Source organism: Aotus nancymaae, unplaced genomic scaffold (genome assembly GCF_030222135.1).
Source record: "Aotus nancymaae isolate 86718 unplaced genomic scaffold, 86718_ANA_hifiasm-v0.15.2.pri h1tg000088l, whole genome shotgun sequence".
NCBI lineage: Eukaryota > Metazoa > Chordata > Mammalia > Primates > Aotidae > Aotus > Aotus nancymaae.
In genome coordinates, this window is record NW_026988503.1 from 10,980,780 (window position 1) to 10,994,657 (window position 13,878).

The 13,878-nt window shown below is 31.4% G+C and overlaps 1 protein-coding gene across 1 annotated transcript in view; it reads right to left on the reverse strand.

The window, feature by feature from the left end:
* Positions 1-13,878, reverse strand: part of DACH1 (dachshund family transcription factor 1) — a 419,816-nt gene that overhangs the window by 42,838 nt on the left and 363,100 nt on the right. The window contains exon 7 of the mRNA XM_012442858.2: positions 6,841-6,992. Coding sequence (XP_012298281.2) covers positions 6,841-6,992 — 152 coding nt within the window. The remainder of the gene's footprint in view (positions 1-6,840; positions 6,993-13,878) is intronic.

A 13,878-nucleotide genomic window follows, 5' to 3' on the forward strand; every position in this document is an offset into this window, starting at 1 on the left:
GCATGCAGGTTCAATTGCTTCTAATTAGGATATCTAGATCCAAAGCTAAATGAGGGCAGCACACAAGCATGTCTAAAAAATAAGAACTGAGAAGGAAATTAGGCTGAAACTCCTCCACAAGTAATTACCTGACATGGTTTATACAACCTCCAAAGAACTTGGCAGTGCTCACCTTTCTCCTCAAAGCTAATTCTCACACTCCCTACCATGAGCACTTAGCTGCAATGGCCTCCTTATGGTTCCTCAATGCAACAATTTGTTTCTGCCCCCACATACTTTGCTCTTTCTGTTCCCTTTCTGAATGCTTTTCCTCCAGATCTTTGCATGGTTCACACCCTCATTTCATTTCATCTTTGCTCAAAGTCACCATTCAAGAGAGGCCTTCTCTTACCACACTTTCTCTAAATGTATGCTATTACTCCCTCCTTAAAATTCTTCATAGAATGTATCATTATGTGGTATTGACATATATTTATTTGTTTACTGATTTATGTCATGTCTTGTCTATTAAAATCTAAGCTCTCTGGAGCAGGGGCATGTTCTCTCATTCAGGACTATGTCCCCAGGGCCCAGAAAGTGCCTAGTTTATACTAGATTTTAAAATTTCACAAATCGAAATTAGAGTACTGCTACATTTTCCCTGGGATACATAATATATTTGAAGGATCTAAAACTTAGTTTAGTAGTGCATTATTTTTTAAAAAGCCATTCGAGATGGTTGTAATAAACTCAGGATAACTTCTAGAAAACAATTAGACAGCATAATAATTTAAAAGAGCATATGGAGAAAGCAAAGCTTATTCATATAACTAATCATATATATATATAAATATATATATACTTTGATGTACTGTATGCTTTTAAAAATTAGCAGTATTTTAAGATTCTTGAAAATGATATATGGAAATATGTTAAACATATAGAAACCATTCTCTCGTTTTCTCACCTAAAATACTCTGAAACAGTTAAATTAGAACTAAAACTTCTATTCTCTTCAATTCAGCAATACAAAATGAGTTTTTGAAGTAGAAGATATTTTGCCTTGGTCTGTGAGTGTCAGAGACTGAAATTTTCAACTGAAGTTAAAATGAGATGAAAGTTGATGTCATTCGTAGATGTATTCTAGGATGCGACTCCCTTGCAAAGAAGAGAGCAATTTGAATCAGGAATTTCAACCCCAGCTTGACTTGCAAGCGCAACAGAGAGGTAGTCTTACTTCAGTCTACCAATGTCGTTTATAGCTTTGTGGTAAGCCAATTTTATTCTCTTTTGACCACATATAAATTAATCCATATTTGCTATAGCCGACCCTGAATCTCCTCGTATAATTCTTGTGATATGAAACAAGCTAAAGAAAGATTTCTTCACGGCAGTCTGCCCCTCCCTACTCTTTTTTGTTTAACAGTAAAACATAGCTGCTAAGGAAACTGCCATCTTAACTCAATTCAGCAACATTCCTGTGTAGGCTTCTTCTTCATCAGGAACAAACAATTAGTAACAAATGAAAGAGATCATTACATCAAGTGCCCTTTTAGATCACCCCAATTAAAACTTTAGCTGTATTTTAATTCTAAGATATCAAATTCTAATTTTCTGCTCTGATTGCTCTTGTTGACTTATCTTTGAAAGATGTACTCTCTGTGCAATGTCTAGAGATTATTTAGCAAGATGCCAATGTTGGCACCACTTAATGTGTTGATTGGTTGTATTATCAGTGGCTGTTTAAAATAAATTACTATTAAACTATTATTGTCCTTGGCTGACAAAACACAATATTTTGGTGTTATTTAAATATGAAACAATCATTATGAATAAACATGTTGAATAATGTTAAACAGCAACTCTAATTTGTGTAATTTTATATTAATATTCTTTGTAAAGAATGAAGTTGCTGAGAGCATTTATGTTTACTGTTTCCTTTTGTTACAATTGCTGCTAACGTGACTAATGGTAATACATTATCTATTCTGCTGATTACGTCTGAAAAATATTAGCTTTTAGATCCAATACTCTCTAGGGACTACTTATAAGCTATATAAAATTAAATGTAATTTTTAGACTTTGAATCAGTGCACATCAGTAGGAGTCCAGTGTGAACAAAAATCTGTTCTAGAGCCAAACTGATGCATATGCAAAAGTATGATACTGCCAGTGACAGCTCTGCTTCAAAAAATACAGAAAACCGATTAAATTTGAATGCAGCAGGGGGCTGGGAAAAGCAATAGGAAGTAGTGTTCACAACATCCACAAATCTTTAGGACACCATTGTAGCTATCAACGATAACAGTACTTTCAGATTTGTGTAACTTCTGTAAAATTTCCGGTTGATCACGTGCAAATGGTCACATTAAATGCTGGATCTCACTTGGACATGCAATATCTAGCAAAATGCTGTGGCAAAAATATGAATTATAGAAAATGATAGAAGGTTTAAAGCATGATTTTTTTTTCCAAGGGGAGGTCTGTTCTTAGGATATTGAAGTTGGATAATGACAAGTCTAATGAAATATATTTTAAGTTTATGCTACAGCAATTGTGAGAGACAATAGTTGATTGGCCTCAAATTTATTTTCTACCAGTGAAGCATAATGGTTGTTATAATACATAAATGTCTTTATTTCCTAAAATAATCTAATTTGTAAATTATTTTCATCCTTTTTTAGATATTGAGTCTATTTTTTAAAAAAATGGGCACAGTTTCTAGCAATGTTTCTACCATTGATATGGCTTACAAAGTACAATTATCTGCCTATATGACTATATGAGAGGACTTCAAATAATATTGGTAAGAAAGAAACATTTCTTAATAACCTAGCTAGATACTTTAGGAAAAGCTTACTTGATCCATGTTTGTATTTTACATAAATTTATTTCAGAATTAGACAATAAGTTTTCTCATGTCACTGAAACTCATGTGACAAAATTTGTTCTCAATAATGTGTCACTTCTAATGAATTTACAATACTTTAGTTGAAGAGGATTTTAGCAATGACCATCCTAACCAAATACTCTTAAAGCTGAGAAAACCAAGGTGCAGAAGAATCAAGAGACTGACCGAAAATCCCAAATAGTGAGTTGAGTACACCTAAATTATAACTATCCAGCTACCTAGTCTTCTTTGTTATTCTTTTAATGCTTCCCTGGTCTCTTTTCAGGGAGAAAAATAATAGTGTCCCTTGGAATCAGGAACTTTTGTAGACCAAAAAACAAACAAATAACCAATAGTACAGTATCAACTGACACATTTTTCAGAGAAACTCTTGTAATAAAATAAAATACCAAGTGTAACGCTATGATTATTGTTCTCCAACATCGATTTATGACAGACACAAAGCAGAAAAGACTCACAATATAAAATTATGATTGAAAATAAAAACATATAATGTAGAGCCAATATATCTGATACCAGCTTCCCGATATTTTGAAGTCAGTATCTATTTTATTGCGGTTTATGCAAAGTCTTCTCTTAATTAATTATATAGTATATAATATATAATGATGTATTATAATTAAATTATGCATCAATAATTAAATTATAATCAAAATAATTATATTTATATAATAAATTATTATAAATTTTATATTATATTATAAATAATATGTTAAATATGATAAATATATAATTATATTATATGGTTACTTATTATATTATATATACCCAGTTAATTGGCACTAAAATTTTAGTCTCCTTGCATAAAAGCTCACAAGTTGTTCTCCATGGACAGGTTTGAAAGATAGCCATAATAAAAGACTGCCCACAATAAAAATAAAAAGCCATATATATATAAAATAAGCAATTCTAAAAATCAAAAACTGAACTGTATCCATATTCCTTACTTAATTAAATTACTATTCTTTACCCTAGATATCTGTATCCATTATCACTTTTGATTTCTAAAACATTCAAATGTCAGGAAGTAGTATAGCTCAAGCAGTAACAAAAATCTGGGGCCAATTTTATATTTCTATAAATTTTATAAATTTCTAAATATAAAAATTAAATATAATTTTTAAATATATCAACATAGGATTTTTTACAGGTCTTTTTTTTCTTTCTACTTTAGATTTTTTTAGTCATTACAACTTTTAATTTCTAAAGCACTTAAATGTAGGAATGCAGTATAGATCAAGTAGTTAACAAAAGTCTGGTGCCCAATTTTTATATATATACATTTTATAAATTTACATTTTAAAATAAAAATTTTAATAGAAAATGTTCACATATCATTATAGCATTTTTCTATAGATTTTCTTTTAAAACACAAAGAAATGACTGATAAAAATTTAATTTTGATGATGATTTCATGGAAAGACATATGTAGTAGTCATTACAAATTTTAAAATCCAGCCTTTTCAAATTATAGTATATCATATAAATTATTGACTATTAAACAATAACACTTGATGAAAACACATTATTTTAAAAGGTTTTTTGGTTATTAAATTTTAAAAAATCATATCTTTAAAAAAATGGAGCTTTAAACTTACCACACAAAAAGTATGTTACCATTTTGACATAGTACAAAACCCTGTTATATATAATTGAAACTGCAGAGGAAATTGAGGTAGGCAGAATGTAATTGCCCATATTAGAATTTGGACAGCAAACACATTTATACTGTATGCCTAATAATCCAGGGTCATGACTGTTTAAACATTCCATACCATTCCTATGATAATACCATAACTCAGTAAATGTGACAATAGTAAGAGTTAGCATCTGCAAGCTTTTGTAAAATGATGTGGAATCATTAGCGACCATAAATGTGTGTTATGTGTGTGTTTATAAATGTATGTGTGTATATAGATATATTTATATTTATTTTTAATATATATGTGCATGGAATTCAGTAAGATTTTTAATTTTTATTTCACCTTGTGTGCACATATGTACCTTCATGTATAAATATATGCAGAGTAAACATACATATAAGTATATGATAACTGCATCTATATATATAAGTACATATATATATAGTACATCTATACATATAAGTAAGATTGAAGTGGACAAGCCTAATTTATTTTTAATAAAGCATTCTTATTGTAGGTGTTCTAACTTTTTCAGTCCCAGATCCCTATAATTTGGGAATAGAAATAAATAATTTAGTTTGTTTTGACCATCGTCCTATCATTTACTCTTACGAAAATGTCTTCAAAGCATATAATAGGAAAGGAGAGTATATTAAATCTAGAGACGCCTTCAATAAATAATTTGTCTAAAATATGTACATTTTAAAACTGGAGTCTTCTTTTCCTTCTTTTCTTTCTTTTATTCTTTTTTTCATTCCTTCTGAAGTAATTATAGTTTGAGGTAATGTGGATAACATTCCTAATCTGAGTATTTCTGGACTGTAGAGTGTGGATGAATACTCAACTGATAGGATTTGACTCTGAAATGTAGTGGTCATATACAATGAAAGAGTCCATGTGTCAAACCTGCTCTTCAGATGAGCATGCTGTTTTACACTGATGAAATCCAGAGATGTTTTCTCTGCTGAAATTGAAATTAAATCCGCACTGACCTGGTTAAAGAGCTTTCAGTTAATGACAATACATGCAAATAGCTTTTCCTTTGCTTCATATTGAGTTTTATATATAAGAAAATGAATTATTCCTTTACTTTTCAGAACTTAAATTCAGAAATGTTAAGGGATATTTTCTGAAAACATTTAACTTAACAAAAGAGAAATTCATTAAAAGCACTCTCTTATAAAAAACAATAATATAGATGAAATTTAGAAAAGAAAAAGTCTTTTGTTTTATATAATCAACTATTTGGCCATGATTAAGTATAGACTGGATTGACGATTTTCAATTACCGTGTTATAAAACCTTAAAGTTGAGTACAGTTCTGGAGACTCTAATTACATTAGTATTAAAAAATGCCATATTAATAGATGAGAAGATATGTTACATCAAAGGCTTTCTTTATGTCCTTGGAGAGGTAAATAAAATTAATTACATTTCCACTGGGGGAAAGTTTTATATGATAGGATATGTGTACAGAAAAATATTACTGGGGATGGAATGTTACAGTAAAAAAAAACTTTTAAAAAGGAGCTTACCGGCATACCATCAGCAGCTCGTGCCTACTACTTACTAGCTACCCAAATATGGAGAAGTAGAGGACAAAAATCCCCATCTGGGGTTCACATGATCACTTCATGTGTGGGCAAGAAAAATTTGCTTTCTTCTATCCCAAACACTCTTATTATCTTGGCTCCACACTCTATGTTATTGTTAACTGTAAGTATTTTTGATTCATAATGTACTGTACATAAAATATACATCCTGAGGACCACATAGGAAATCCGTGGAAAGTTTGGTAAGGCTTTTTGAAGTCTGTTCTTTGAAGAAACTCTATTAATTGAAACAAACTTATTTATGAAAGAAGGAATTTTTTTTGTATTCTTCTAAATTAGACATATTTTAAATGACTAAACATATCATTTCCTCACTGGAAGCCCAGCAGTTTAAAAATAACTAAATATTTATTAGAACTACTGTGCCGTTGTTGAGTAAAATCAGACAAACTTAAACAGTTAAATTCCTCCCATTAGTTAGTAATAAAGAGACTATTTTAGACAGAATGATTTTTAAATGCCTATGTCATTTTCATTTACGATTTTATTACAGCTTAATATACATACATATGTGAGTATTTCTAAGTCAATTTGATAAGTGTAACAAGTTTAAAATCTAAGTTGTTTGAAGACTTTAATACCATGGTTCAGTCAATCTAATTAATGGATAAAATAGGAACAGTATGAATCTTGGGGAAAAATCAGAAATTGGGTGTTGCATATTTTTTTTCTTCCAGATTGTACAAAGGCCTACCTGTATGTTAGTCAGAAGGGTCTCTATGGAAGACAGTCCATCAGGAAACAGAAAAGGAGATGGAAAACCTGGAGGCAGTGGTTGTCCATGCCCAGTTAGAGAAAGTTTGTCAAGGCTGTCTCTTGCAGTTGGTGTAGAAAGTGGGGTCTCATCTGTATATGATTGAAACAAAATATAGAACAAGTTACGCTTGTCTGTTTTTATTAGACCTCAGTAATGGCTTCCCTAGTGGTTTCCAGAACATTTATTGCAAATTGGTTCCTGCTATCAGGAGAAAATGCTTTCTGCTGAATTTTCTTTAATGAAAAAGCTGTGGAGATACAACAAGATAACATTAATGAGTAACTTTATAAGCCTTTTAAATGCAGTCTCTAATGAGACTGAGTTTACAGTGCCATAGAATCTTTTTAAAACAAATATTATCTCATATATAGTTGTGATAATATATTCAGGCTCACTTTATGGGCACCTTCCCAATTATCTCATTTTAGTTTGTTCTGTTTGGATTGACAATAGAATATTTCTAGAGCTCTATATAAGAGAGGGGCTGTATATTAGGAAGCTTCTTTCTCTATTAACTCTTCCTTTATATCAATGATTTGTTCAAATGTATTCTTAAGGAATTTACAAAAGAATGTAAAATAAAATCTTTCACTTTACATCTAAAAAGAAAAAATAGAATCCAAATGTGTATTTCTAAATTATAGCTCAATTATTCATTATCATTAAAATTAAAGATCCAATTTTTTGAACTTGAAGACCTTTTACCTTCATATTAAAAAATTACAGCTTCCATATATGAAAAATGGTATGAAGGAAGAGTAATAAAATGCTACTTCTATAACAATATTCAGGGAATCAAATAAAATAACCCTTCAAGATAAATTAGTCTTTATTTATTGACTATTCTTCAAAATTTTAAGCAATTTAGAGTAGCACATGAATACAGATTCTTTTCACCTCTTACAGTGAAATCCTTTTATTCAGTCTTTTATTATTTAACCATTTTTACAGTTTCACATAAGACAGATACAAGTTATGGCTTATTTTAGATTAGGATAATCACAGAGAAAATTTTATTCATGGCAGGATCCTCAATTTTATAAATATTTTCATATTTCACCCTAGGAAAATTAATCAGAGCAATGTATTTGCACAGTCCCGATAGTATCTCTCAATTTTGCAAGTGGCTAAAATCTTCAGCACACTTGCCTTATGCTTATAATTTGATTCCACTGTTCTCTTCAATCATTCTTTTATTTTTCATTACAACACCTAACCACACAACACGTTTTCCAATTACGTCTCTCTGGGGCAGAAATATTGTAGAAGCTGCCACACTTCCCTGTCCCTCACTGATGTCAGAACAAGTTATATTCTGTTCTCACCTTGCCACATTTCTAGTTAATGAACCAAAGGGAAAGAAAAGTTGCAGAGGGGAGTAATGGCCAGAAGGCCTCCTATTAACTGCCCTCTTCTCACACTCACTCCGCAGTTTCTCCTACTTCCTCCTATGTTAACTTGCTGAGACAGATGATCTGAGGCAGCAAGTACTAGAAGAAGAAACAGAGTAAGCAAGTAAAGTAGGACTCATGGTATTTTTTGTTTAATCACACTTGTCACCAGGGTTAAAGAAAGATGGCTGTGCAGGGGCAGGGATGCTGCATGGCTAATGTGAGCAAGGTGATCTTGGACACCATTTACCTAGCTATCATAAATTACTCTTCCAAACCAAGGCTGCTAGTGTCTTCTCATAATAGCTATGGAAAGGCACTTGTTAAACATCTATGTGCATGTGAAATTGTTTAACAATGAAGAGCAATATTTTTCGATCATCATCACCTTAGCTGTCACATGGTAAGGAAAATGTGGCTTAATAGATCATAGGGATAATAATTGCTTGTCTTTTGAAGAAAGGCATAGAATTAGATGACCACCTGAGGTTGCTTTCAGCTTTAGAATCTATGATTCCACAATTATTAAAGACTGCCCAAGAAAATAAAGAATCATATGTATGTGTACACATTTACACACATTTCGGCTATAAGTTTCATCATCCCCATGATTATTTGATTTAACTTCAGTGCATTTATGCTTGACTATATTTGGCTGTTGTGTGTATTAAATCATTAAATCACTGATGATGCATAAATTTATGTAGCCAGTATTTATTTAACATAAACAATGTGCTAGATACTGAAGATCGAATACTAAAAACACAACCAGAAAGCCTCAAGAGGCTCATGTAGCCTAGAGTGACTGATTCCAATTGTTAAACAGCTAATTGCTACAGCTAGTAATGCAGTTTGCCTTCCATCACTATTTCTTCAGATACTCCATTTATCAAAGTATAGCATTAAAGTTCTGTACATATATGTACATGTGTGTGTGCATGCATATAAGCATATTCTTTCCTGCAGCTGTTTTAATGGAATGCTCATCTTGGGCCTTGTGGTTCCAGCTATGAGGATATGCTATTATTGGTTACAAACTTATCTAATTGGATTCCTTCATTTATCATTTTACATACTACATAAGGACACTTTAACTCAATATGTACATAAGAAATTAGCAAATTTTGGGCAAAATGTTTAAGAAACAAAAAAGAATGATTCTTAAAGTCAGTACACTTTTAAAAAGAACACAAACTAATCAAAGATAAAACAAAAATCAAAGATAAAACAAAGATTTAAAAAAACAGGAATATTCCTTTGGGTCTCTTGACTCTATTATCTGAGATAAAGTTGTCACCTTGTGGCAATTAACATCATAGAGATTTCATTTAGCTCTTCTACAAAGATTGTAATATTGGAATATAAGAATATTAAAACAAAAGTTTGAGAGGCCAATGTAGAAGAGAGTTTTGACATCACATAATCTCCACTGACTTCAAAGAGTGAGTGATAATGAAATATATATTCACAAAATACCTTATTCTGACTGATACATCTGTACATATTTTTCAGCTTATTTTTAAGAGAAAGTTGGCTAGTCAGATGTCACGATTTTTGGTAGTATAGCATTTGACAATGTAATTTCTGGGTTTTTTTGTTTTCTTAAAAAATATTTTACTTTAAAATAATTGTATACTTACAGAAAAGTTACATGAATTGTACAAGGAATTACTTCATACTCCTGTAAGGTGTGAATGGCTAACCACAAAGTATATGTTTATACATACTTCCTGACACCTAGTAATGTTATTTTACTTTAAAAAATGGTTTTCACAGAGGGAATTAAGTTAAGATCTTGAGATGAGGAGATCATCCTGGTTTAGGATAGACCCTAAATCCAATGGCAAGTATCCTTTAAGACAAAAGCAGAGAAAGGTTTGAAAGAGGCAGAGAGAAGACGCAGAGATGAGAAAAGGCCAAATGAAAACTAGGCAGATATTAGAATGTTTCACCTACAGTCAAGGAATGCAGACAATCACCAGAAGCTAGAAGAGACAAAAATGGCCCTTGGAAGGAGCTCATTTCTGCTGACACCTTCATTTTGGACTTCTAGCTGTGAGAGAATAAACTTATTTTGTTTTAAGGCACCAGGGTTAAGGTCATTTCTTATGGCCAGCTCTGGGAAAGTAATAAGACTTCAGTTCACCAATTGTTTACATTTTGTCACATTTTTTTTAATTCTCTTTGTCTGTCTCCCTCTGTTGTTCTGTGTGTGTGTGTGTGTCTGTGTGAAAGAGAGAGACAGAGAGTGTGTGTGTTTGTATGTATGTGTATGTATGGTGTGGGAGAGGGTGCATATGTTTGAACCATCTTCCCCTATTAGGCTTCAAGACTTCAGTGTGTATTTCTTAAGTACAAGGACACACTCTTACATAACCACAGTCTGAAATCAGTAAGAATCACATATGGAGTGTACGATTGTTTAATCAAGAGTCCACATTCCAACTTTATTTTTTTTTTATGTTTTACAGTAGTTACATAACTAACATTTTACTTTTGTGACAAGTCATCTTTAATGTATTTTTATGGGCATGCGGTAGGCACGAAGTGGCCTCTAAGAGGGCTTGTGTTGATTTCTTATCCTGCTAGTCATACCCTGTCTGGTCCTTTTCTCTCAACCTAATGAATAGAATACAAGAAATATGATGGGATGTCACTTTAGAGATTTGGTTATAAAATGTCTAGCTTTCATTTCTCTCCCTCTTTCTTTTGCATTGCTTGCCGTGGGTCAAGCTAGTTGTCATGACTTGAGACGGTCCTGTGGAAAGGTACATGTGACAAGGGAATGAAAGCCAACATCACAAGTTGGCTTGAAAGTAGAATCTCCCTACCCAGTTAAAGCCTTCAAGGCCGCAGCCCTGGCTAACAGATTGACTGCAATCCCATGAGACCTTAAACTAGAAGCATTCAGAGAAGCTGTACCTAGATTCTTGTCCCACAGGCACTGTAACATCATAAATGTTTGTTGGTTTAAGCCACTAAGTTTTGGTATAACTTATTACACAGCTATGGATAACTAAAACACTATGTAACATTTTTTTTTAATATTCTGGCAAATATAACAAAAATGACTTGATGTTCAGTTAATATTAACTGCTATGGACATGGAACAACTTCTTTCTATTCAATTTCCTCATTTACAAAAAAGTAGCAAGTTAAATGAGACAAATGTAGGACCACACAAATCTAAAATTCCACATTCTCTAATACTTTTTATAAAAATTTATAAAAAATTTTTCAGTGGATTTTTCATCTATTATGATTGGAAATAAAAATGTATCAGTTTGGAGTTAGAAATTTAAAAATTATTAATTTCAAAGATTTATAGATATCTATGTAATATCTGAAAAAGAATGAGTATTACAAATAAAATTTCAGAGCAAGCTATTAATTACTTAGGTTTACAAGCTCCACTTTATAAGGGTTCTTAAATTATCTTGTTTCCTTTTATTAAATTGGAGCATAGTTCAGTCACCTATAAGACAGCACTCCCAATACCTGTGATGTCAAATCAGATACAGCAAAAGGTGCATCTTCCTAAGAAAAACGTTAAGCACTTTCAAAAGATGCAGTAACTAGAATATTATTTTTTTAGAGGACAACACATGGGTAGGTTCTGAAAGTTATGCTAGTTCTCTAGATAAGTTGTTATTTTAAAATTTCTAAAATAAGCAGTTATTAACTTTAAAAAATTCTGTATGCACAGTTCACAACTTACAATAGGTTTGACTTAAGGGTGATATGAAACAATTGCAATTTGGATATACTTTGAATTCTGAATTTTGAGTTTTTTTCCTGGGTTAGCAATATGCAGTGGTATAAAATCACTGCAGTTTTCGATTTTACAATAGTATGAAACCATTGCAATTTCGATACTTCGAGTTTCGATTTTTTTCCTGGGTTAGCAATATGCAGTGGTATGAAACCATTCCAACTTTCAATTTTACAGTGGTATGAAACCATTGCAATTTTCAATTTTACAATGGTATAAAAGCATTGCAACTTTGATACTTTGAGTTTTGAATTTCGATTTTTCCTCTGGGTTAGCAATATGCTATATGTGAGATATTTAACACTTTATTATGAAATAAGTTTTGTGCTAGATGATTTTGCCTATCTGTAGGCTAATGTCATTGAGCACATTTCAGGTAAGCTAGGCTAAGTAATGACGTTTGGTAGGTTAGGTGTACTAGATGCATTTTTAATTTACAATATATTCAATTTACGATGGGTTTTATCAGGATTTAATCCCATTGTAAATTGAGAAGTAGTTGTATTTTAACTCAGTTACTTGAAACTATAGTGGTTTTCTAAAGGAAAATAGAACAGCACAAATTATAATCTAGACCAGAAAAACTACCTATTAACATCTTAATAATTATATAATAAATACACTGATAATTTAACAATATATAGTCAATTAGAATGATAGAAAACAAAATGAGAAACTATAAATGAAAGAGAAGAAAATGTTTAAAAATTAAGTCACTTATCAATAACTGACTATCAGTAAGATTGATGCCTCTGTAAGACAAGGTATTTTTCTCTCCAATCTTATCACACATAACAATTTAGCAGGATATCCTAAGGAACAATGTTATTTAAAAAAATAATGGGCCTCTACTCTTAAAATGTTTTCTTTCCTGTTAATAAAATCTTACTCAGTTGTTATTTTCATAATGAATCCCTTTGGGTTTGAATTATATATTCTCTTTCAAGTTAATGTGTGTCTGTGTGTTTTGGTCTCTCATGTCTTTTATTATATCATAATTCCAAATAGAAAAATACTCAATCACTTCTAGAAAAGCAGACATTCCACAGAGATTCACAATTATTCATTTTGATTTGAAGTAGATAGTATTATCAAAATGGAAAATATCTCTATATTTAATGTTTAAAACAGATCTGGGAGTTTCCATGAAAACTCTATATTTCCATATTGGCAAAATGAAAAAGATTTTAGCAAAATTCTAGAGAATAAAATAGTTTTCATACAGAAATAAATAATTACTTATAAAAATACAAAATTTTATTATTTTAATAAATTTTCATCACAAATATATACATTTATAAGCATTTTGGCAAACTCATTAGACATATTAAATTGGAGTAGAAGCATAAATAATCTATAGATTAAGAGTTGGTGCCTAAAAAATTTTGAAAATTATTTCCAGACATAAGACACAGGTGTTTAAATTGAGCTCAGTCATAACCTCAGTACTGGTTCATTCTCACTGTAGGCACTCTTGGTTTAATTTGGCAATAGATGCTAATAATATATTTGAACAACATGACCTTAGGTTAGCGAAAAAACTACAGATATTGGTAAGGGTGTAGAGAAAAGGGAATATTTATAAACCATGGGTGGGAATGTAAATTAGTACAACCTCTATGGAAAACAGTACGCAGATGTCAGGTATAGGTGATGGGGGAACGGTGGCAACAAACCACCTTGACATGAATGTACCTATGCAACAATCTTGCATGATCTGCACATGTACCCCAGAATCTAAAGTACAATTAAAAAAAAAAAGAACTAAAAATAAAACTACTATTCAACCCAGCAATCCCACTATGAGGTATC